Source organism: Camelus dromedarius, chromosome 3, assembly GCF_036321535.1.
Source record: "Camelus dromedarius isolate mCamDro1 chromosome 3, mCamDro1.pat, whole genome shotgun sequence".
Taxonomy (NCBI): Eukaryota; Metazoa; Chordata; class Mammalia; order Artiodactyla; family Camelidae; genus Camelus; species Camelus dromedarius.
Window position 1 is genome coordinate 23714063 of NC_087438.1, and position 21870 is coordinate 23735932.

General features: G+C 42.7%; 1 protein-coding gene across 1 annotated transcript in view; it reads right to left on the reverse strand.

The window, feature by feature from the left end:
* Nucleotides 1–21870, reverse strand: part of SLC45A2 (solute carrier family 45 member 2) — a 31274-nt gene that overhangs the window by 4213 nt on the left and 5191 nt on the right. The window contains exons 3-5 of the mRNA XM_010977623.3: nt 9428–9741; nt 5472–5615; nt 4694–4817 (exon numbers count right to left, since the gene is read on the reverse strand). Coding sequence (XP_010975925.3) covers nt 4694–4817; nt 5472–5615; nt 9428–9741 — 582 coding nt within the window. The remainder of the gene's footprint in view (nt 1–4693; nt 4818–5471; nt 5616–9427; nt 9742–21870) is intronic.

A 21870-nucleotide genomic window follows, 5' to 3' on the forward strand; every position in this document is an offset into this window, starting at 1 on the left:
GACAGATACTAGAAATGTGCCTATTCAAGAGTGTAATTTTCCGTATCTATTCAAATAATTATTAGATTTACACTGCAAAGACAAGAAACCTAATCTGTATTACAGTTGTATCAGTTCTGAAACCAAACAGTGTCTTGGGGCATCCCATGGAGTTCTGAAAATGTTAAATGAGCCATCATTGCTTCCTCTATTAAATTCATCCCACGACTGGAGGGCTGTTGTCAAGGATGAAAGTAAAAGCAGCATAAAGTGAGGTCTGTTTCTGTTTGCTTAATGATTATATTTATGTGGAAAATGTAATCTAAGTTGTCTCAGTACCTGAAAGCTATTATCAGTACTTCTTAGGGAAATGTTCTCACAAGCGTACAGGCCAGTCAGGAAGAAGGCAAAGGAAAATAAAGAGATATTTGGAAACATAGGTAACTTCAGTACAAAGACTGAAAATCCAGCAAAGAATGCTTTATTCATGAAGATAAATCAATCAATTTAAGGACCAAGTTGACTCACTGGGTCTGATAACAATTCACACTGTGTCTCTCATCAAGATTGCAGGGAAATGACTGATTAAAGGCCAGCTATGAATAGTAGTGCATGAGATGGACAACTGGCTATCTTTCAGTACTCAGCCTTGCTCTTCTCATTGATCTGAGCATGGCTGCTGTGCAAAGGCTCTTGAAACCAAGTCCCTTATCACTGTCCCCCACCCCTGGCCCCAGCAGCCAGATTGCCCAGCCGAGCTCTGTCTGGACAGAAATTCTGGACCTGGACCCAATGTTACGTGATGAATCCAAAATAGAGGATTATATGGTGTGCTCTGGAATTGAAGGAAATGATTGATTCTGCCCAGAGTGGGCTGGGATGCGGCAGAAAGACTTCAGATTGCACAGAAGAGGTCACATTGGAGCTGGGTCTGAAAGCATGATTAGTAGTTGTCAGGGTGGGAAGGTAGAAAAAGCAGTTCAAGTGGAAGAAACCAAAAGCAAAACAGAGATGAAAGTCTGCACAGAGGGTCACTGGGGGATTTACTGTGTGGGAGCGACAGAGGTCCAAGTGTGAGCCAGGCCAAACTGCGAACCCTGGAGTGCCAAGATTGGGGCTCTCTCTTATGAGCATGAGAGCCCCTGAAGGTCCTTAGGCAGAGTGGTTGGTGCTTTATAAGTAAAATTTTACTTCTAACTCACAATGATAGGGATCCCATGTACTTACACATGAGATGTAACTATGGAAAACTATTCAAATATTAGTTTATTTTGTACACAGGGCTTTTAACTAGAAAAGACCTAAAAGAAAAAGCATGCTTTTAATTTTTAAATGCCATGAATTTCACACAGAAACTCAAACTAGACTAATGGAGGGTCCCTAGGAGGGATTCTCTGAGGAAAAAAAAAAAAAGGTTAAAATGCTAATTTTGACACAAAATTAAAATGCTAATGATGTTTTGAAAAATGTATTCCTCTTACAAGAATAAGATTAGGAACAAACAGTCCCCTCACCTGTTGAAAGCACAGAGGGATGGAGATGGATAATTTATTAGATCCTTTTGGTCTAATGCTCCCTGATTCTAGGTACTTGAAATCTTCCTCCTGGAATTTTCTTAATTCATACACTCTAAGGGGAAAAAAATGGGTTTTGCTAAGGAAAGGTATGCTTTAATCCACCACTATTTGGTTCCCATAAATTTAGAAATAATGAATTTTATGGTTCTATGATTATTGCACTCATACATTCCTTGTATGTTTGTATTAGGTCCCCTTTGCTCAACTGTGCTATATTTTGAAGAGACTTTCTTGATTTCAAAGCAGGTTTCCCACTGTGGTATGGCTATGTGGTAAAGGGCTGAATGCCAGGCTAGGGGTCATTATAAACATTCACCCTCTTCTCCCACAAGCAGCACACTTCAGTGACAGAATGATGCCCCTGAGAATGGCAACAGGGATTTGTCCCTCATCACCTCCCCCTCCCCAACCTGGGCCATACCCCTGCCGTCTCCTGGGCCTATCCAAAGCCTAGAGCTCTGCCCTGGGGGCCAGCTATTCTCCCCCCAATGCCGGGGAAGCTCCCAGATTTCCACTCCAAATGGGGGAATTGCACACCCTTTATTGTCCAGAGTTTTCACTTAATTCAATGCATGGAGCACTTGGAGATTTCCATACAAATTAGCAAGCACAAAATGAGCCTGTGTTATGCCCGAGAGTTGGAGTACGTCCATTTGGACTTATTGAAAACCAATCCCAGAAATCCTCTTGCTTACAGTGTCCTCACAGCTGCAGCTTAGCTAAGGGGTGGTTAATAGGCTGCAGATCCGGTGGAAAGCTGGCACCTGAGAAGTAAAGCCATTGTCCTCAATCTGGAACCGTGCTCCTGTAACATACCACCCTGCCCATCTGAGTTAAGGTCATTTTACTTGTTAACCTTGTCACCTAGCATTTTAATCATCCCTTCAATTTTACATGTTAATTCTGTCATCTTGCATATTAACCATCCTCCAATTTTGTGTCATTTTCAAGACTGATAAGTACATTTATGAAACTCCACCAGTGATCTTACTCCAGCAGAACAAAGACCCACTGTTAATCACAGTCATGGTCTCCACTAAGACTTTATTCCTTATCCGTCCAATACCTCACCAATTTATTTATAAGATTCCCTTCTACTTCCCACAGAGTCTTGATCAGAAGCCCACTTGTAAGCAGTTTTTGGCAGTTTTTGCAGGAAAGAGGTCTCTGCAAGAAGCTCCTTTTTCTTGTCACTTTAGCAAAGCAACATTGTAACTAACTTAAAAATTTTTTTATTGAACTACGGTCAGTTTACAATGTTGTGTTAATCTCTGGTGTATAGCATAGTGATACAGTTATACATACATATATTCCTTTTCATATTCTTTTTCATTAAAGGCTATGACAAGGTATCAATATAGTTTCCTGTGGTATACAGTGGGACATTGCTGTTCATTTATTTTATACATAGTTGTTAGTATCTGAAAATCCCAAACTCTCAATTTATCCCTCCACTCCCCCTCCTCCCTGGTAACCACAAGTTTGTTTTCTATGTCTGTGAGTCTGTTTCTATTTTGCAAATTAATTTACTTGTCTCATTTCTTTTTAGATTCCACATAAAAATGATCTCATATGGTATTTCTCTTTCTCTTTCTGGCTTATGACAATCTCCAGGTCCATTCATGTTGCTGCAGATGGCATCATTCTATTCTTTTTTACGACTCAGTTGTATTCCATTGTGTAAATATACCACAACTTTATCCTATCACCTGTCGATGGACATTCAAGTTGCTTCCACGTCTTGGCTATTGTAAAGGATGCTGCTATAAACATTGGGGTGCATGTATCTTTTCAAATTAGAGTTTCCTCCAATATATGCCCAGGAGTGGGATTGCTGGATCATATGGTAAGTCTATTTTTAGTTTTTTAAGGAATCTCCATTCTGTTTTCCATAGTGGCTGCACCAAACTATATTCCCACCAACAGTGTAGAAGGGTTCCTTTTTCTCCACACCCTCTCCAGCATTTATTATTTGTAGACTCTTTACTGATGGCCATTCTGACTGGTGTGAGGTCATATCTCATTGCAGTTTTGGTTCACATTTCTCTAACAGTTAGCAAAACATTCTCCAACATAAATCTTAGCAATGTTCTCCTAGGGCAGTCTACTAAGGCAATAGAAATACAAGCAAAAATAAACAAATGGGACCTGATTAAACTTATAAACTTTTGCACAGCAAAGGAAACTATAAACAAAATAAAAGACTACCTATGGAATGGGAGAAAATATTTGCAAATGATGGGACTGACAGGGTCTTAATTTCCAGAATATGGTAACAGTTCATACAACTCAATAACAAAAAAATTTTAAAAACAATAAAAAAAAAATAGGCAGAAAACCTAAACAAACGTTTCTTCAATGAAGATGTACAAATGGCCAATAGGCACGCTGTAACTAACTTTTAAACCACGCCCCCTGCCCCTGCCCCTACTCTACTCATCTCCAGCTCAAGCACACTTTTCAAATCTTTTGATCACACAATACCTTGCCTAGCCTGTTGGTTCTTTCCTTAGATCAAAGAACTAGAAACAAAGAATAAGTAATTAACAGATGACCAAATCTCTTCCCCAGCTTCCCTTTCAGTAATCTCATGAACAAACTGTGTGAACAAAACGGCATCTGGAGAAAGATCGCGACAAGGAGTTGACAGGACTGCACACAGTGGGAGACAGTGACAAGATGGATCCCCTATCTCGATGATTAACTGAAATTACTCCCCATTTTCCCTTTAAAAACTCTTATGGCTGAGCAGAATCCTCAGTGCTGGTTTTTGGAGACATGAATCCGTCTTCTCCCCAGATTGCTGGCTTTTCTAATTAAAGCAACTGTGCTTTTTACCAACACTTGTCTCTCAAGTATTGGCTTTTGAGCGGTGAGGAGCTGAACCTGAGTTGGGTAACACAGTGATTCCAAGTACAAAGCAATCATGAAGGAAAAATTATATTCAGAATTCACCATGGAACAGGAAACTTGATGGGTCAATTCTAGGGGAATAGCTTTTCCTAATCTCCATATGTTTATCAAGAATCTGGTATTTTAAAGAGCAAAAAATATAGAAATATAGATACATGAAATCCAAGATTCTGCTAGACCAGAGCCCTTTAGAGGGCACCCTTAGGAGGAGGAGACTTACTTACAAGAATAAAGTGAGGAAAACACAGCATTGATGCACAAGCCCCAACATCCAACCTCGACCCCTCTTTGGTAGATGAGAAACTCTGTGGAGTTGTGTGCCCCATAGGGATCCCCATGGTACACGATCTGAAAGAGAGATTTGGGGCCATTGAGCTACAAGTGCAGGGTGGTAGGGACCTCTTCTCACACATTGTACTTCTCCACCCTTTCCTAGGGCACAGCCTTCATTCCCTCATGACCATGTCACCCGTTTCATCCTTTCACACCTCCGTTCAAGGACCCTCAGGAGGTCCTAATACCTACTACATCAAGTTTATACAGCATCTCCCTGGTTTTTTAACACCTCTCCTTTTACCTGACATCTGGTCCCACCCAACTTAGGCAATCCTGTCACCCATATTCTGTTACAGTCAACAGGCTTCTGACTCACCTCCACACATGCCAGTGTTTTCTCCCCCTCTCCTCTCTCTCCAGCTCCTACTCACCCTTCAAGGTCTGAATCGCACTGCACCTTCTTTATTAAGCCTGCTGTGGCTACTACAGTTCACGCTGATTTTTCCCTATTTGTTGTATTTGATCAAATACCGGCCCCACAGTGTCCTCTAGTTGTGTAGGGTGTAGTTAACTTCCCTCTGGAACCTGTCTGTAAGCCACCTCCTTGGAAGTACTCTTTCCTACACTCTTACTGTGCCCTTCCCAGAGGCTAGCCCAGAAGTTCCCCAGGTGCTGACAGAGGGATTGCTGTGTGAGTCAGTGAATGTGTGCAGACGTGTCCGTTACCCGGCCCATGAAGTCTGTGAAGAAGAGCATGTTGGACAGGAAAGCAGTCCATCCAATGAGGTGGCTGATGAAAAGGCAGCGGTAGTGGGGAGGCATGCTTATCAGCGCCCTTAGCAATGACTTCATGGTCATTGTCCTTGGAATCTGGAATAAAACATCAAACAGGTGTGACATTCAGTGTAGACACACAGTCCACTGTGGGAGCCAGCACACAGCCATATTACACATCTGTCAGTCGACCATCACACAAGAGTACAGTTTCTGGGCACGAAGGTTAGCATGAAGCAGTCTCATAGGAGGTACGGGACCTGTTAAATACGTGTGGATATACTTGGCAGTTTCTGGCCCAGAGTGGGGCTTTAGGGACATAAGGGTGAAGGGACTGGAAATGGAGCTTGCTTTGAGCCAAGATGTAAGAGACATCTAGCTTCCTATCTTTGAATGACAGAACCACTGCATGAGGACCAAGCTCAAAGATCTAAGCCAGCCCTTAAATGGTTATAATTCTGTGACTTCTTGACTCTTAGAACAAGATGGCGTCTTCGATCTCCAGCCTCATGATTCTGCTTCTACACTGCAAAAGGATTTTTCAGATATAACTAAGTTTACTAATCAGTTGACTTTGAATTAATGAAAAGGGAAATCATCTGGGGGACCTGAACCAACTCACATGAGCCCTTTAAAAAGACGGCATTGTCTCCAGCTGGGAGCAGAAGGGGATGTCAGAGAGTCTCAAAGCACAAGAATTTCTGGCTTTGAATGTGGAGGGGGCCACATGGAAAGGACCCGAGTACAGCTTCTAGGAGATAGAAGGACCCCTGGTCATCAGCAAGAAAACAAGGACCTCAGTCCTACAATCACAAAGAGCAACCACCATTCCACCTGCATGAGTTCAAAGCTGATTTCTCCCCATTTGAGCCTCTAGATGAGAAAGTTCCACCAACACCTTGATTTCAGCCTTGTGGCACCCTGAGCAGAGAACCCAGACTTGTGACCTATAGAAATATGAGATAAGTGCGTGTGGCTTTAAGCTGCTAAATTCATGGTAGTTTATTATGTAGTAATAGAAATCTACTGTATAGAGCCAATCAGCTCCCTGTTCTTGGCCAGGTACCTTCTCTCAGTTTATTTCTCTGGATCCTGACATTAGCCAACACATGTAAATGAGCCCTACGTTGAGTCAGAAGTGAAAACACTGTAGAACATACACAAACATACATACACACACACATCTCCCAGTACATATGCCCCCAATTGTTTAAATCTAGACTTAAATTATGGTAAAACCAGAGGCTCTAATTTATTGGTATCAGGAGCATCAAGAGAATGAAAAATTTTGAACTATTGACACAACTGTTTTGAAATGCAAAAAAATGGAACAGCCTTTAACATCTGGTCATGTAAGACAAGAAAGAACCTCGGGAATATTAAGCACTCAGTTGCCCTGAAGACACTGAGACGATAAACATCAAGCATAGTAGGGTAATAGGTCTTTCTTGTCAGATTTTTATTTATTCTGAATATTGACATAATGAAATTGGGTCCTGGCTAGTTTATTTATAAGACAGCCTCCTGAAATTTTCTATTTTAACTATAGCAGCATATTGTTTTATGACTCTTAACCATATGTGATAGTGCTTTTTACTTCTTTGATGCAGAAAATCATATTTACCCCTTGTAAGTTTGTTATACAAGCTGATTTTTTTAATTCATAAATTTGGTAGTATTTAACCACAACTCAATTGATTTTTTAATACTTAGTCAGTATTCAAAAGTATAGGCATTCCCTTGGAGTTAGTAAAAATAACTATTTTCTACATATAGAATATGGTACTTAGCAAAACAAATGGTGACCATAAAAGAAATTCAAAGCAGAATTATTACTTTTTTCCTTGACCACAGGATGAAGCAATTAAAGGTATAGACTGAGAAACAGCCCGATTTTCATGTCTCAGAGTAAGCAGTTTATCGTCACTTTCTTTCTTTTCTTTCCAAAAATTCAAAATTTTAAAAAGTGAATCTGACCAGCAAGTATTCAGCCTCATTCCAAATACTAATTTGTGCTTCTGTCTTATACGTAATTTTCAGCCTGCTCTCATTGTTAACCTATTTTTTCTTTCTTCCGAAAATAAATATGAACTTCCAAATTGTACCCAGTCTTTCTGTAAAAGCTGAGGATGCAACTGTTCAAAGCCCTTTTGGATATTTTAACTCAGAATGAAAATGCAGCTGGCACATTATTCACTGACTCTTCAATCCCCTTGGTGAAGTCCTTGCAATGATTCTGAGCCCTTGAGAGTTGTACTGCATGCATTGTGTAACTTTGTCAACTAGAGATTGGGTAGTGATGGATTTATAAGTGAGAAAGTCGCAGAGCCACCTGGGGAAGAGAGAACTGTACAAAACTGCCCTCAGGAGACTAAATATTGAAGGGAGCAACTGACGGCAAGGAGGACCTGGAGACAGATTTTATGGGATCTGGTTTGAACCCTGAAATAATTCAGGCCTTTTGCCATTAAAAAAAAATAAATCACAGTGCTCAAACTGCACAGCCACCCTCACTTTGGAAAGTATGGACTTCAACCAACAATGAAGTCCAGGGCCCTGGCCCTGACACAGTGGAGACTCCCACTGCTCAGCTGGAAGTTCCCAAGATGCACATTTGGAAGAGGGGAGTCAGATGCTTGGCTCTGAGTCTAAGAATTACTCTTTTCTTTCTTATGTTATTTTCCTTTTATTTTTTAAAACACATAACAGAACCATTCTGAGCCTACAGTGTTGTCCACATGGCACGTATTAATACAAGTTCATTGTATCTGATGCATTTCTTTTCTTAATAGCTTGGAGGGTTTTATGCCTTTCAAAAGATTTCCACCCACTAGATTTCATCTGATCATCACAACAGCCTCGGGTAGAGTGAGACAGCCGCTGCTGGGCGACTGTTTGAAGGTAAGTCATATCCATCAACGGGGCAAAGAGGCAGGGATAATCTATAATACCTAATTATCTTTAGTAAAACCCTGCCTTCTTTTGTTCCTTAAACCACAACCTTTTTTTTCTTCATTTTCAAAGTAATACTTTCCTATTATAGAAATGTTGAAAACAGTGAAGGGTTTAGAAAAGAAAATGAAAACCGCCTGTCAGCCCATCCGCCCAGAGACAGTAACTTCAATGAACACTTTGGGTATATATCCATCCTCTCTATTTTTTCTCTGTATGTGTGTAGCTTTTCCCACAATGGAGATCATTCTTCATATGAATGTGTATTTTGCGTAATTATTATATCTCAAAGAAATCTTCAAAAACATACACATCTTTTAATGATCGAATGGGTTCCACTGTAGGCTCTCCCATGATTCCTGTGCTGCCTTGCAGAACTGCACAGCACAGGGGATCCATCCCAGCTAAGATCAGTGGGGAGTGTGGGTGTTCTCCCCCGAGGCAGCCCAGAGCAGGGAAGGGCTAATCAGGTCTCTGCAGATCTAGATTCTCACATTTTCTCTATTTGCTGTGTGATCAAGAGAAAATGAAGCCTTCATCCCGATAACCTCTTAGTTCTTCCAGTTCGCAACCCAGGGACCCTGTCATTTGGAAGAACAACTTTATAATCCTAATCAAAGAGGTGAAAATATTTCTTGTGGCCTGAGGATGATTCCAGGTTTCTCTCCTGGCCTAACATTTTGCAACTGGCTTCAGCTTCCCTGGTTTGATGTTCTGAAAAGAATCAGGTACAAGAGGGCTGGAGGAAAATGCACGCATTTTTCTATTAGGTGCAAAGTTTTCATTCCAAGGGTAAGAGCTCCTGGAGATTTGAGGATTCAGTTAGACTTCACAAAACTCTTCACACCAAATAAGGAAACAAAACAAAGACAAAGAATAATTTTTTTAAACATGAATAAAAGGCAAGAACAAGAATCTTTTTTCCTCAGTAAAGAGAAAAGAATTTGCATCTTTACCTGTTCAGCAGGATTTTTGGGTTTTCCTCCTTGCAGTACCAGCTCTGGGTTTACACAACCGTTTTTCACTTTCTCAATAGACCCATACTGGTAGGTTCTATTGGATGACACTGCAAGGTCGCAGGGGGCTTGCTGTGTGGGAATGTCTTTAAGCGGGACTTCAGGGATACTGCACAGATGGATGATAAAACACAAAGCGAGCACCAAGGACGAGAAGAAGAACATGACCTGGAATTCTGTGCCGAGCACTCTTCCCAGCTCCAGGTGGGCCCAGTCGATAGCACCCAAGACGTAACCCAGGGCACCTCCCAAACCTGGAAAGCAAGAAAGAGCAGTATTAGCATAATTAGAACCGTTTTCTCTCGCCATTGTGCGAGGGCCCTCCCCTTCAGTGGGAAAGCTCCCTAAGGCCCGCAGAGGCAGCCTGCTTATGACTGGAGAGGCAACAGAGGGAGAGGCTATGACACCTGGGCCAGGAAGCAGGGGTTCAAGGCCCAGCTCCAGCATGTACTTGCAGTGACCTTGGACTTGCTCACTCATAATAGGGGGATGATAATAAAAGAGTAACCTACTGGTAGGGTCACAACTGGAAAGTGGAATAGTGCCAGCCACATAGTAAGTGCTTAGTTAATACTGCCACCATCTGAAGTTCTAAATGACACTCTCTACACTGCTTAAGGACCAAAATTCCTGACCTTATAGAGTCCCCAAAGAAAACCAATTTCTGACTGCAATAAAATATAATTATTGTCTTATCATTTATCGATTAATAAGCTTCTTAGGGTGACACAAGTTTGCAGAGATCTTGGAATCTGTCTTCTTTCCTTTATGAAAAGCTAAAGGTACTCGTTCCCAGTTGACAGGCACAGAAAAAATGAAAACAAAAGTTTAAATATGGATTGCTAACAACCTTGTTATCCTCTCACAGGACCCTGGACCTGAAGTCTTCCTGAGCTTGCTTTATCTGCTTGTGCTTAAAGACAGTGTGGCTCGAGGGACACTGAAGAAGAGCTCCTCAAAACTGATCCTGCCCTGATGAATCATATGTCTGATATTCATTCTTTTTGGGTTCCTGTCTTAAAATGAAGCCCTCCTAGTACGGGCAAGACGTTGCAGGACTCAGCGCCAAGGCAGTAGGTGCTCCTCAGACGCTCCTCCGGGCAGGAGGCACCAGTGACTTCTGGGGAGGCTGGGCTGAAGCGGGGTGTACCTGGGGGTGGGAAGATGTCCCAGGAAGCAAGCAGAGGGATGCCAAACACATCTCCTACCTATGTCCCAAGCTTACATAGAGCTGACCCTCCTGTCACTTACCTTTAAATATCAATCTCCCATCATGCCTTGCCAAAGACAAATATCTACCTAGTCAGGGCAGCTTTTTGTTTGTTTGTTTATATTTTTCTTGTGTGAGTGGAGGCTCCATTTTATTTCCCAGATAAAGACAACATCCTCTTAAATCAGGGAATCAAGGAAGAAAACAATTCTTAAAGGAATTCTCTATCTCTAACCAGAAACACTTAAGGCTTACACAAACCCTGATCCCAGGAACACAAATCTGAAGGCCAAGTACCATGAATCCTAATTTATTCAGAACGGTGGAAAAATGGATGCTTCTGGTCACTCCACATTCTGGCTAGTTGCAGTTCATCACGAGGATATTTACAGATGAACAACTGTTTAACCATTGAATTCCAAAAATAAAGCATCATTATCATGCTCTGAGTGCCAAAGGATTTTAAGGTGGAATTAGGGGAAATGGTGGCCAACAGGGTGCAATGAAAAAAACATGTTCTCTGCCAGCAGGGAATATATGGTCTAATTATGGGTGATGGGCAGATAAACAGAGAAATGACACATTTGGTGACCTGTTTGCGTGGTAGGTGCCCTGGTTGGCTCAGAGAGGAAGGGGAGGCCCTTGAGGCAGTCACACTGCTGCTGATGCAGAGGGCAGTTCCGGAGCATGTGGTGCCTCGGATCACCATTAGACAATAAATAACTCTCTTTGTTCAACCATGGAGATTCCTAGGTTGTCAGAGGTCATGTGCTGAGCCAAGCAGTCAGCCAACAAGAATCACGAAAGGCCCAGCACTATTGCAGGGTCTGTCTAAGCCAGGATTCTCAACCTCAGCTCTACTGACACCTGGGGCTGACTAATGCTTTGTCATGGGGGCTGTTCTGTGCGTTGCAGGATGTTTAACACCCTGTCTGACCTCTCCCTGCTAGATGCCAGTAACAGCCTCTCCATTGGTTATGACAACCACAAATATCTCCTGACATTGCCAAATGTCCCCCAGGGGGCAAAATGGGCCCCAGCTGAGAACTCAAGACCTTGATAAACCTTATGGAAAACTGACACATTCCTTTTTCAAAACTATTCCTTGATCAACCTTATGGAAAACTGACACATTCCTTTTTCAAAACATTTGTAACTAGGCCGGTGGTTGTCATATTGTCATTTATTTCTCTTAACCATTTATGCTTCTTTTCTTCAAACTTATTGTTCCACTGAGCAGAGGAAATGTAGAGCAGAAGACCCCTGACTCTTTGAAAGAACTGATATGTGAAATAAATCCTCCACTGTACAGAGGAATCGTGGCTTTATTTTATGAATAGAAATATATGGATATAAATATAATGATCGACTTAGATACTGACTCGAACCCTTGAGTCCTACAATTGGAAGGTTTCCTAGCCTAGTTTTACGCCTACTAGTTTAGTGTACTCCAATAAATATTGATTATACCGTATAGCGCAGGGAAATAGATACAAGATCTTGTGGTAGCTCACAGCGAAAAAAAATGTGACAGTGAATATACATACATTCATGTATAACTGAAAAGTTGTGCTCTACACTGGAATTTGACACAACATTGTAAAATGACTATAACTCAATAAAAAAATGTAAAAAAAAAATACTGAGCACTAAATGTATGTAAAAATCGACACCAGCTTCTGGGGATGTAGACATAAGACAGAGCAGCCCATCCTCTCTTCCCCAGAAGGAGGTTCCAAGTGGGAGAAACAGATAAGTAAACAGCTACTTTCAAAAAACTGTGATAAATGATGTTTGAACTGTGAGCTGGGTACTCAAAGAGTGTAGAGGAGTTCTGAAGGGTTTAGTTATTATTGGAGCTTAGTTAATGGTATCAAATGATGTTGATTATTAATAATTATTATAGGATTCCTATGAATTAGCAGTGATGTTAACAAGCATTCAATGTATCAATGAATCCAAAGATTTCAGAGGTAGAAGGATGTTTGGAACTGGTCTAGTTGAATTAGATAAGAAAACCACAGGAGGTAGCATGGAAGGAAGGGGTTTGGAATTATGCCTGATTTCCATTCCCACCTGTGTGCTTTCTAATCATGTGGTCTTGGGCAAGTATCCTTTGAGAACTGGGGGTGGTGATGCCTCCTTGTTTGAGTCTTGTGAGGCTTAACCTGACAATACACGTAAAGCACCCGCATATACCGGGGCAGAACCAGGCCCCAAACTGAGTGCCCTGCTGACCTCCTACTTTGGCTAATCCCAAAGCCTCGCCCAGAAGCAGGAGAAGCTGACTGCTGCCGCCGTGAGGGGAACAATCTGCCAGGAGCTGGCTGGAAGGACATAGTCATTCTGGACCCAGTGACTAGAATCAAGAAGCCACTCTGAGGGGTAAGACCTGGGCTTATCGCTGACCTGGTGTGGCCTGTGGCAAAAATACCACATGAGATCGCTCATATGTGGAATCTAAAAAACAAAGAAACAAACAAACAAAAAACAAAGCGTAAATACAGGACAGAAATAGACTCATAGACAGAGAATACAGACTTGTGGTTGCCAGGGGGGCGGAGGGTGGGAAGGGATAGACTGGGATTTCAAAATTGTAGAATAGATAAACAAGATTATACTGTATAGTACAGGGAAATATACACAAAATGTTATGGTAGCTCACAGAGAAAAAAATGTGACAATGAGTGTGTATATGTCCATGTATGAAAAATTGTACTGAACACTGGAATTTGACACAACATTGTAAAATGATTATAAATCAATAAAAAATGTTAAAAAAAAAAGTATTGTGGAAGAAATGTGTATTTCAAACCTGGAAAGGGTAAAAATTATAACTGCCTGGCTTTTTAAAATACCATTATAGAGCAGTGCTTGTTAAACTTTAATGTGCACATGGATGTCTTCTTAAAATGCAGGTTGTTTCAGCCCATTCAAGCTGCTATAACAAAAAATACCATAAACTTGGTATCTTATAAACACCGAACATCTATTTCTCACAGTTCTGGAGGCTGGGAAGTCCAAGATCATGGTGTCAGCATTTTCGGTGTCTGGTGAGGGCCCCCTTCCTCGCTGACAGCCCTGCTCTCACTGCAATCTTACTCAGCAGGAGTGACAAGGGAACTTTCTTGGGCCACTTTTATAAGGGCAGGAATTCTGTTCATGAGCCCCCATGACCTAATCACCTTCTAAAGGCCCCGTCTCCTAACGGCATCACATTAGGCACGAGGTCTTCAACATACAGATTCTGGGGGGACACAAACATTCAGTCCATAGCACAGGCTCTGATTTTAAAGATGTAGGGTGGAGCCTGAGACTCTGCCTTCCTTTGAAGCTCCCCAGTGACACCAGTGCTGCCAGTTCAAATATCCCTTTTTGAGTAGCCAGGTGACAGAGAAGTTTCCAATCAACCTGCTCAACACTCATCTGATATTCTTGGAAATAGGACATTATTGTCATAGGATATTTGACCAACAAGTCGCAACTGATAAAGCACAATGAAGTGCAGTCCTGCAAAACTGGGGTTAATTTGTAGACATTAATAGGGTCTATGTTTTTCATCAAGTTTTTGTAACCTGGTAAAAGTATGACAGAGGAGTGATAGTTTTATTGCCTTGTAGACGGCTAATAAAATTTGTATCAAATCTAGCATTTTTTTCTTTTGCTAATGTCACACACACACACACACACACACACAAACACACACACACACACACACACACACACTCTGCAAGAACATGAGGAGGTTCTTTACATTTTCCCTTTCAGTTCCCTCATTAATCAGTTAAGTAAAACATGCTACAAGTAACTGAGAGAATGTCCAATCCTCTCTTCTTTTAAGGAAGGAAGAAAAAACAAAACAGGCAAAACTCTTCTGTTTGTCCCAGCCCTACTGTGGGACACAGCTAGCTAACAGTTAGAACAGAACATGCCCTGAAGGAAGGGTGGGCCACTGGGAAATCATTTCAATAGTTAGTTACCATATTAAAACTCTGGATGGAAACATTTAACTTTATCTAGTCACACCTTCAGATATGATGTGGGCCAGCAAAGGGCTGTAGGAAATCACTGAATGCTTTCCTTTTGTCTTCCTCTGCTTAAGCTAAGGATTTATCTTCAAAATAGTCTCCAAAACAAAGCGTGGTCATCTTAGCTCCAACAAAGGCTAAGGGCAACCCCACATCTGCATCCAGACCGCATCTATCTCTACTGCCAACATCAGACTCTCCGGCGCCCCTGGAATCAAAGACCAGGCTACTGACCAAATCATAAGCTGAAGCATCCAAAGGACAGCTGCTTGCACATTAGTTAACAACAAGCCTTTACAAAGAGAGGCCCACAAATGGTCCAGCTGGCTACTCCATCATAGAGCCAGGCTGCGACGTCAAACTCAGACCAGAGAGAATGAATGGCCCATGAGAATGAATGGCCCGGCAGACACTGTATTTCATAACTAATGATACAGCCTGAACAACGGTTCATCCTGGAAAAGGCCAAGCATACAGAAATATGTATGGTTTTTTCTTTAATCTTCAACTATAATAGGTAAAATCGGAAACTGGGAGAGTTTTAGGACCAAGGAATGTCCTATAAAGAGAGTCTGAGCCAAACTCTGCACCTCCTACTACGTGCCTATGACTGCCTCCCTGCTTCAGGCGTGTGACCGCACAACCTCAACTCCGAGGGAGAAAGAGATCAGGTGGAGAGAGCCGTCAGTGTGCTGCTGGCTACTGAACCTCAGCGCCAGGACGGGCTGGGACCCCACTTCCTGGGGACTCATGACAGAGGCATTCTGATTCTTTTCTATGTGTTGAGAAAATAGCAATGAATGTGTCAGATTAGGTTCCTACCTACACCAATCACATACAAACACACATACACTAAATCCCAGAGTTAACTGCTGTGTACCGGTTACTGGGTGTGTATGACTGTGTGTGTGTGAGACAGAGAGTTTGTTTATCAGCAGAAATGGATGGAGCACCTACTCTCACCAGGAACCGTGCTGGGAATTGCAGATACAGACCACGTCTGCCCTCCTGGAAGCTGAGGGTATAAGGAAAACCAACAAAAAGACATGTATGCTTTGTTTAAAGAGAGAAGACACAAACACACCTGACATTTCTTTACATTTACAAGGCAACTTGTTTCTTAAAAGATGTGAGATGTTTAAAGTATTGACCATGGTTTCCGTCCACCCACCACTCCCCAGTATCTCCCTGGGCCCTTCCTTCACAGTCAAGCTGAGCCAGGATACATCACTGCTTTGAGGGAAGGACATAAAAGTAGAAAGCAGAGAAATAAGAATGTGTCTCCTGGCTTCTGAGTTTCAAAAGCCCTTAGGCTCCAAAGGCGTAGACAGTAGATTCAGTAGAAAAATGTGATTTAAGAACAAGGCTTCCCAGAATAGGCAGGGCATTCATGATGGGTGCACATATGCTGGTGAATCCCGAAGGCAGTGGTGGTTCTGCTCCTTGCTGGACCTAGCTGGGGATGGCACATAGGAGGTGGGGAGCAGAACCTCCTGCAGAAGACTTGGGGGTTCTAAGAGCAGAAGACCCCAGGGGGACACGAAGACCTCGAGGAAGAAATGGCTGTGCAGTGGGTCAGGAAAGGTGAGCTTATCCTGTGTCAGACTCTGTTCTAAGTGCTTGACATGTACTGACTCATCCCGTCCTCACAACAACCTTTGAAGATGGTACTACAGTGGATTCTTATTATTAGTGGCAGTCACGTTCTACAAAGTCCCCACAAACACTGAGTTCATGAACAGTAAACTACTGTCCAAGGGGAAACACAGGATTAAACTCCTTCAAGCCTCTAGTCTCACTTTCATCAACTGATCAACTCGTACCCTTGTTTTATGTGTATTTCTATTTAAAGATACGTTATTTAACATATTGTTTCATTAACATTGAATCCATGGCCAACAGCACTGCAACTCGTACCTGAACAAAGCTTATGTAACACACATATTTTCTCCATAAGGCACATCACAATGTTCTTGCACTAATGAATCTGAGACAGCACTTCAGCACCACATTTGGGGCCATTTTAAACAGTGAAATCGCCAAAAAAAAAAAAAAAAAAAAAAAAAAAGAACAAAAATGGGGGAAAAAATTGGCACTAAAGATACCACGGAAAGGACCCTTGTTTATGGTATGAGAATCAAAACAAGACAGTAGTGTCACCTTGATCAACCTCAGCCGGGAACCAGAACATTGGATGACTCAAACTTTTTCCTTTCTTCTCTGTATGTGTCTGCAAATGACTGCAAACAAGCTGTAAAGTACTGATTTTGGCATCGCAAATAAATTTTAGTGAGCAGATGACTTCACAAATACGGAATCCATGGATAACAAGGATCAGCTCTATTTTGATCTCCATTTTAGAGACACAGAAACCAGAGCACAGAGTTTGCGGCCCCTAGAATTCACCTGACACTGGCAGGCATGGGAATAGCAGAATGTCATGGGGGTGGGGGTAGCTGAGAATCCCAGGTTCTGAAGGGGCCCTGCAGACCAGGAGGAGAGAGAACACAGCCGTGACCAGTTCAGCCTGACCCCTGAGACTTGGTGGGATGGGGGACATCCTAGTAAAATGCCAGTGTGAACAGATGACGCTAAAACCCAGATCCTCCCTGCCCCGAGACCCTTGCATTCTAAGCACCCAGAACTTAGCTGCAACCCTCGGGGAAAGAGGTGGGAGAACATTCGTTTTGGGGTTTGAGATTCATACCCATTTCAGACATAAAGATTCATCCAACATTTTCCATCACTGAGCATCAGCTAAGCCGTAGGCTAAAAAATCTGCAGCAAAGCAACGTCCAAATCATATTCTTCTTAATCAATGCAGGGAACTAGGGGAGGGTGTTTGCCACAGAGGGTAAGAGCACTGACATCACACTTTGCGTAGCTGTGAAGTGTGTCTACCGCAAGAATGGTTTCTGTAAAAGCATTCACCTTCATTATCCCACTGTTTTCCCAAATCAACCTTCTCTATCTGAGCCTGTGAATGACCATTGCTATCCTAATTCAGACAAGATTCCTGAAACTTCTCATTTTCTGACATGACACATAAAATCTGACTCCTGTTTCTTTTCTTGCTTAAGGATTAGAAATGGTCAAGCCATCAATGGGCCCGGTTCTGGAGTTTTAAGTCTACAGATTTCAGTTCGGAGTTGCAATAGCTCATTTCACTGTAAGGTAAAGTGCATGGAGCACTCTGCGAAATGCTCTAACTCCTCCTAGTGGTGACCAAGTAACACGGAGCTGCATCAGGCAGCCCTTGCCGACACTGCGAGTCCTCTCAGCTCCCTCCACCGCTTTGTCCAGCAGCAGCTGCGGTGACCAGTTCTAAGCCAGCTTTGGCCATCTCTGCTCAGGTGCATCTGGAAAGCGCCTTGCCGGAGGGAGCCACACTCCGGAGGGGGGCAGCACTCATGCAAGGGAGGTTAACACCCATGGGATCACCCTGCTGGACCAGTGGAGACCGGAGCCATTGGATTCATCACCCCTTCCCTCCTTGATGCCCCCAGATGGAGAGTTCTGAGAAGCATGTCAGAAGGCTCCTCTGAGGGTCCTGATGAGATAGAGGACAGCCACTCAGAGCAAAGGCCAAGTCTGTAAGGCTTCTTGACTTGGCCTGTTCCACTTCTCCATCCCCTCGCTCTTGCTCTCTGCAGTCCCTTCCCAAATCAACCTTCCGCAGACAGACTTTCCCTGGGGCTCAGCTTTTAGAGGAATCCAGACAAAAACATGAACCAGGTCTTTGGCGGGTTGGCGGTTGGCGGGTTGGTTAGTTTCTGCCCCTAGTCTAGTCTACCACTACCCAGCTGTGTGACCTTGGGTTAGTCACTTACCTCTTGGCAACACAACTTCCCCACAGGTAAAATGAGGATGTTAAAAGTAAAATATCTGTCCCACCAATATTTCTTGAGCACACTCCCAGAGCCATTCTAAGCACTAGCAGTGCAGCACCACACAAGAAAGACACTGTTCCTGCCTCCAGAGAGCTTATATGTTGACTGCAGAGGCAGACAATAAACAAATGAGCAAACACCATGTTATCAGATGGTCATGAACACACCACTGAGGCGGGGGGCTATAGGCCACAGACTGTATGTAACAAGGAGAGAAAGCAAACCAAGCTGGCCAGTTGGTACCTGGGGAAAGAACTTTTCAGGCAGACAACAGAGCCAGGAAAAAAGAAAAACCCTCGGGGCTCCCTTCTCTAACCTGCCTCTGAGATTCTTTTGGAGGTAGGTGCTGAGTGGGAAAAGAAATGACAGTTTGGAGACAATAACTGTTTTGCCCTAAGTCATTCACGTCCCCTCCAAGCTGAAATTTCTGAATCCTTGGTTTCTGCTCTGGCCACATCCTTTCTAATCTGCTTGAATGAGGAGATGTGAAAGTTCACCAGGGGTGGAAACTTCAAAGGGAAGCCAGCGGATGAAAGAAATCTACTCATGCAGCCATGAGTCCCGAAGGAGAAGTTAAAATCAACTCTAACATGAAACGCAGCTTCTTTCCACTTGCGTAGAAGGTTTGGTCAAAGGGGCCTCTGTCCAAACTTCATTTTTAGGACTCTTTTCTTGGTGTTTAATCATTTCTGATCTGGCCATTTTTACCCATACTTTGAAGTATTAAAGAAACAGGAAAGTTAAAAGAGGCTGAGCCTAACAAGTATCCCCATTCTTCTTCCAAAGATGTTCATGGGGCAAGTTTCTTGCTGAGTCTTTATGTACAAATAAAACTTTTGCAAACCCAGTGAAGATGGAGGAAGTCAGGTAAATATAAACATTTGGTGTTGAATCCTTTTAACATGGTTTCTTGCTCTGGCCCTGGGGCAGTCTGCCAGGATATTAGTAATTAACATCATGTAAAGATTCACAACCCTGTGAGGAAGCAAAAGTTCAGAAATACTAAGGCAACTTGGCAGGAGGTGGAGCCAGGGTTTGATCTGGGATGGCCTTCCCCTTCTTGCCTCATTCCAGCCTCCGGGGGACAGACAGAGCCTACTGCTAAGGAGAGCAAAGCCTCAGATTAATTTAGCAACGTGTGCTTGGTTAGAAGTATTTTAATACAGAGGACGCATTTCCTTTTGGTGAGTGTGGGTTGCACAGCCTCAGATGCACCCAGAGGTGAAGGCGTGGGGTGACTGGCAGCATAGCTACCACTTATGCCAGGGATGGAGGGCAGGTGGAGTTACCTTTTAACATAAGGGACAGAAGAAGCTGGGGGGCCAAAATGTCCTTCAGGGAGCCAGTAGAGTCTTTTCTTTTTTTAAAGAAAAAGTAAGAAATATGCTAGAAAATATTTTGGCAGTGAACCCTTGGACACTTAACTTGCAAATCATTTGGAATTGATGGGCCTGGACTAAAGCTCTGAAATAAATAAAAAGAATTTCAATCTATTTAGCTCATTGGAGGCCTCAGATAAATGATATGTTACTGCTGATGAAAATTAAAATGGGCTCTGACACTGAACATGGTTTTATCATAAAATGCTTGTTTCAGGCAGACTGCTATGGCCATCTCTTTGCCAAGGTCATGAAAATTCAAGAGGTCTGGCGTGTATGCAAAGGCTGAGCAAAGTGACGATGCACTGCTGACTATTTTTCACTCCATTTTTAATGTGGTCTCCCACTCAGAGCGAGGACACCATGGTGAGGCCACACATCCATAGTTACCTCGACAGAATTCAACCATTCACACTTTGAAAAGAGGGAAAGAGAGAGCAAGAAAGATAAGAAGAACGTTTGAAATAATCTGGGTTGTCCTATCTGCTGTTCCGGTCACTAAGCCCATGTCCAGAAGTAGACACTAAAGAGGAGATGAATCTGCAGACATATTTATATGTATCCATCACTGTGAAGCTCTATAGACATAGAACAAGGTATGCGGTATTTTATGAATGATCAAATAATTCATGCAATCAAATGCATCCCTTAAGCAGGGACTTTAGAATTTAAGCCCTAAACAAGGTGAGACTTCACTGTGCTCTTTTATAAGAGGAAGATTTTTTAAGTTGTTTTCTCCTAGTAGGGGAAAGAGCTTGCTTTGAGCCATCCACACACCCTTGGGGGTCCCCCTATAACCAGAGGCAGGTGACTGAGGTCCAGGGTTCGGTGCTAGTCATAAGACAAAGCAAAGTAACTAAATGAGCATATTCATCTGATTGATGCAATCTGCCACACAGTTGAACATGATGTAAATTTGCATGAAATACAAGCAAGGTTAAGAAACTGATAGTCTCCTTTTACATAGCTAACATTTCTAAGTGCCTGCTGACAACAAAGCAGTAAGTTAAAAGCCACGGGGAATTTGCAGGTGAATCCTCATGTTTTCACAAATCTTATAGAAGAGATGGATAAATCCACAGTGAATTGTAATTCAGGGGAGAGTGTGAATATAACAAACGTGATCAGGTAAAACTGTGAACATGAGTATAACTTTAAAATATAATTACCTCTTCATTATTCACTAATAGATTGGACTTTGAAAGTTCTGGCTGTCACTTTCTTACAATAGTCTTGGTCCTTAATTGTTCTCATTAGGTTAATACTCAACTGTGTTTGTGTTCTATGTGGTAGCTACTAGTTTGGGCCTATTCAATAATTATTACCCTCCCTCCCAGCTAACGGAACCCCCTTCCCATCACCACACACACACACACACAAAAACTCTCTCTTTTTTCCAACTTCCTAGGCCCCTGGGTGCTCATGTGACCTAATTCTGCCCAATGAGAAACAAGCAGAAGTCTGTGGGCTTTCTAAGAAAGCTTTTGTTTTCTTCATTAAAAGACATGTTGAGGCTCTAACCCTCAAAGTGACATGATTAGAAATAAGGCCTTTAGGAAGTAATTAAGGTTAAACGAGGTCATAAGAATGGGGCCTTACTCCATAAGACCAATGTCCTGATAAAAAGAGGAAGAGACACCAGGAGTGCACGCTCAGAGGAAAGGCCACATGAGGGCACAGCGAGAAGACGGCCAGGTGCAAGCCAAGAGGGATCTCACCAGAAACCACCATGCTGACACCTTGATCTTGGACTTCCAGCCTCCAGAATGGTGAGGACATAATTTCTGTCCTTTAAGGCCCCCAGTCTGTGGCATTTGGTTACGACAGCCCTAGGAGACCACACAGGCACAGGGGTAAAATTCAGGATGTGTGTGTG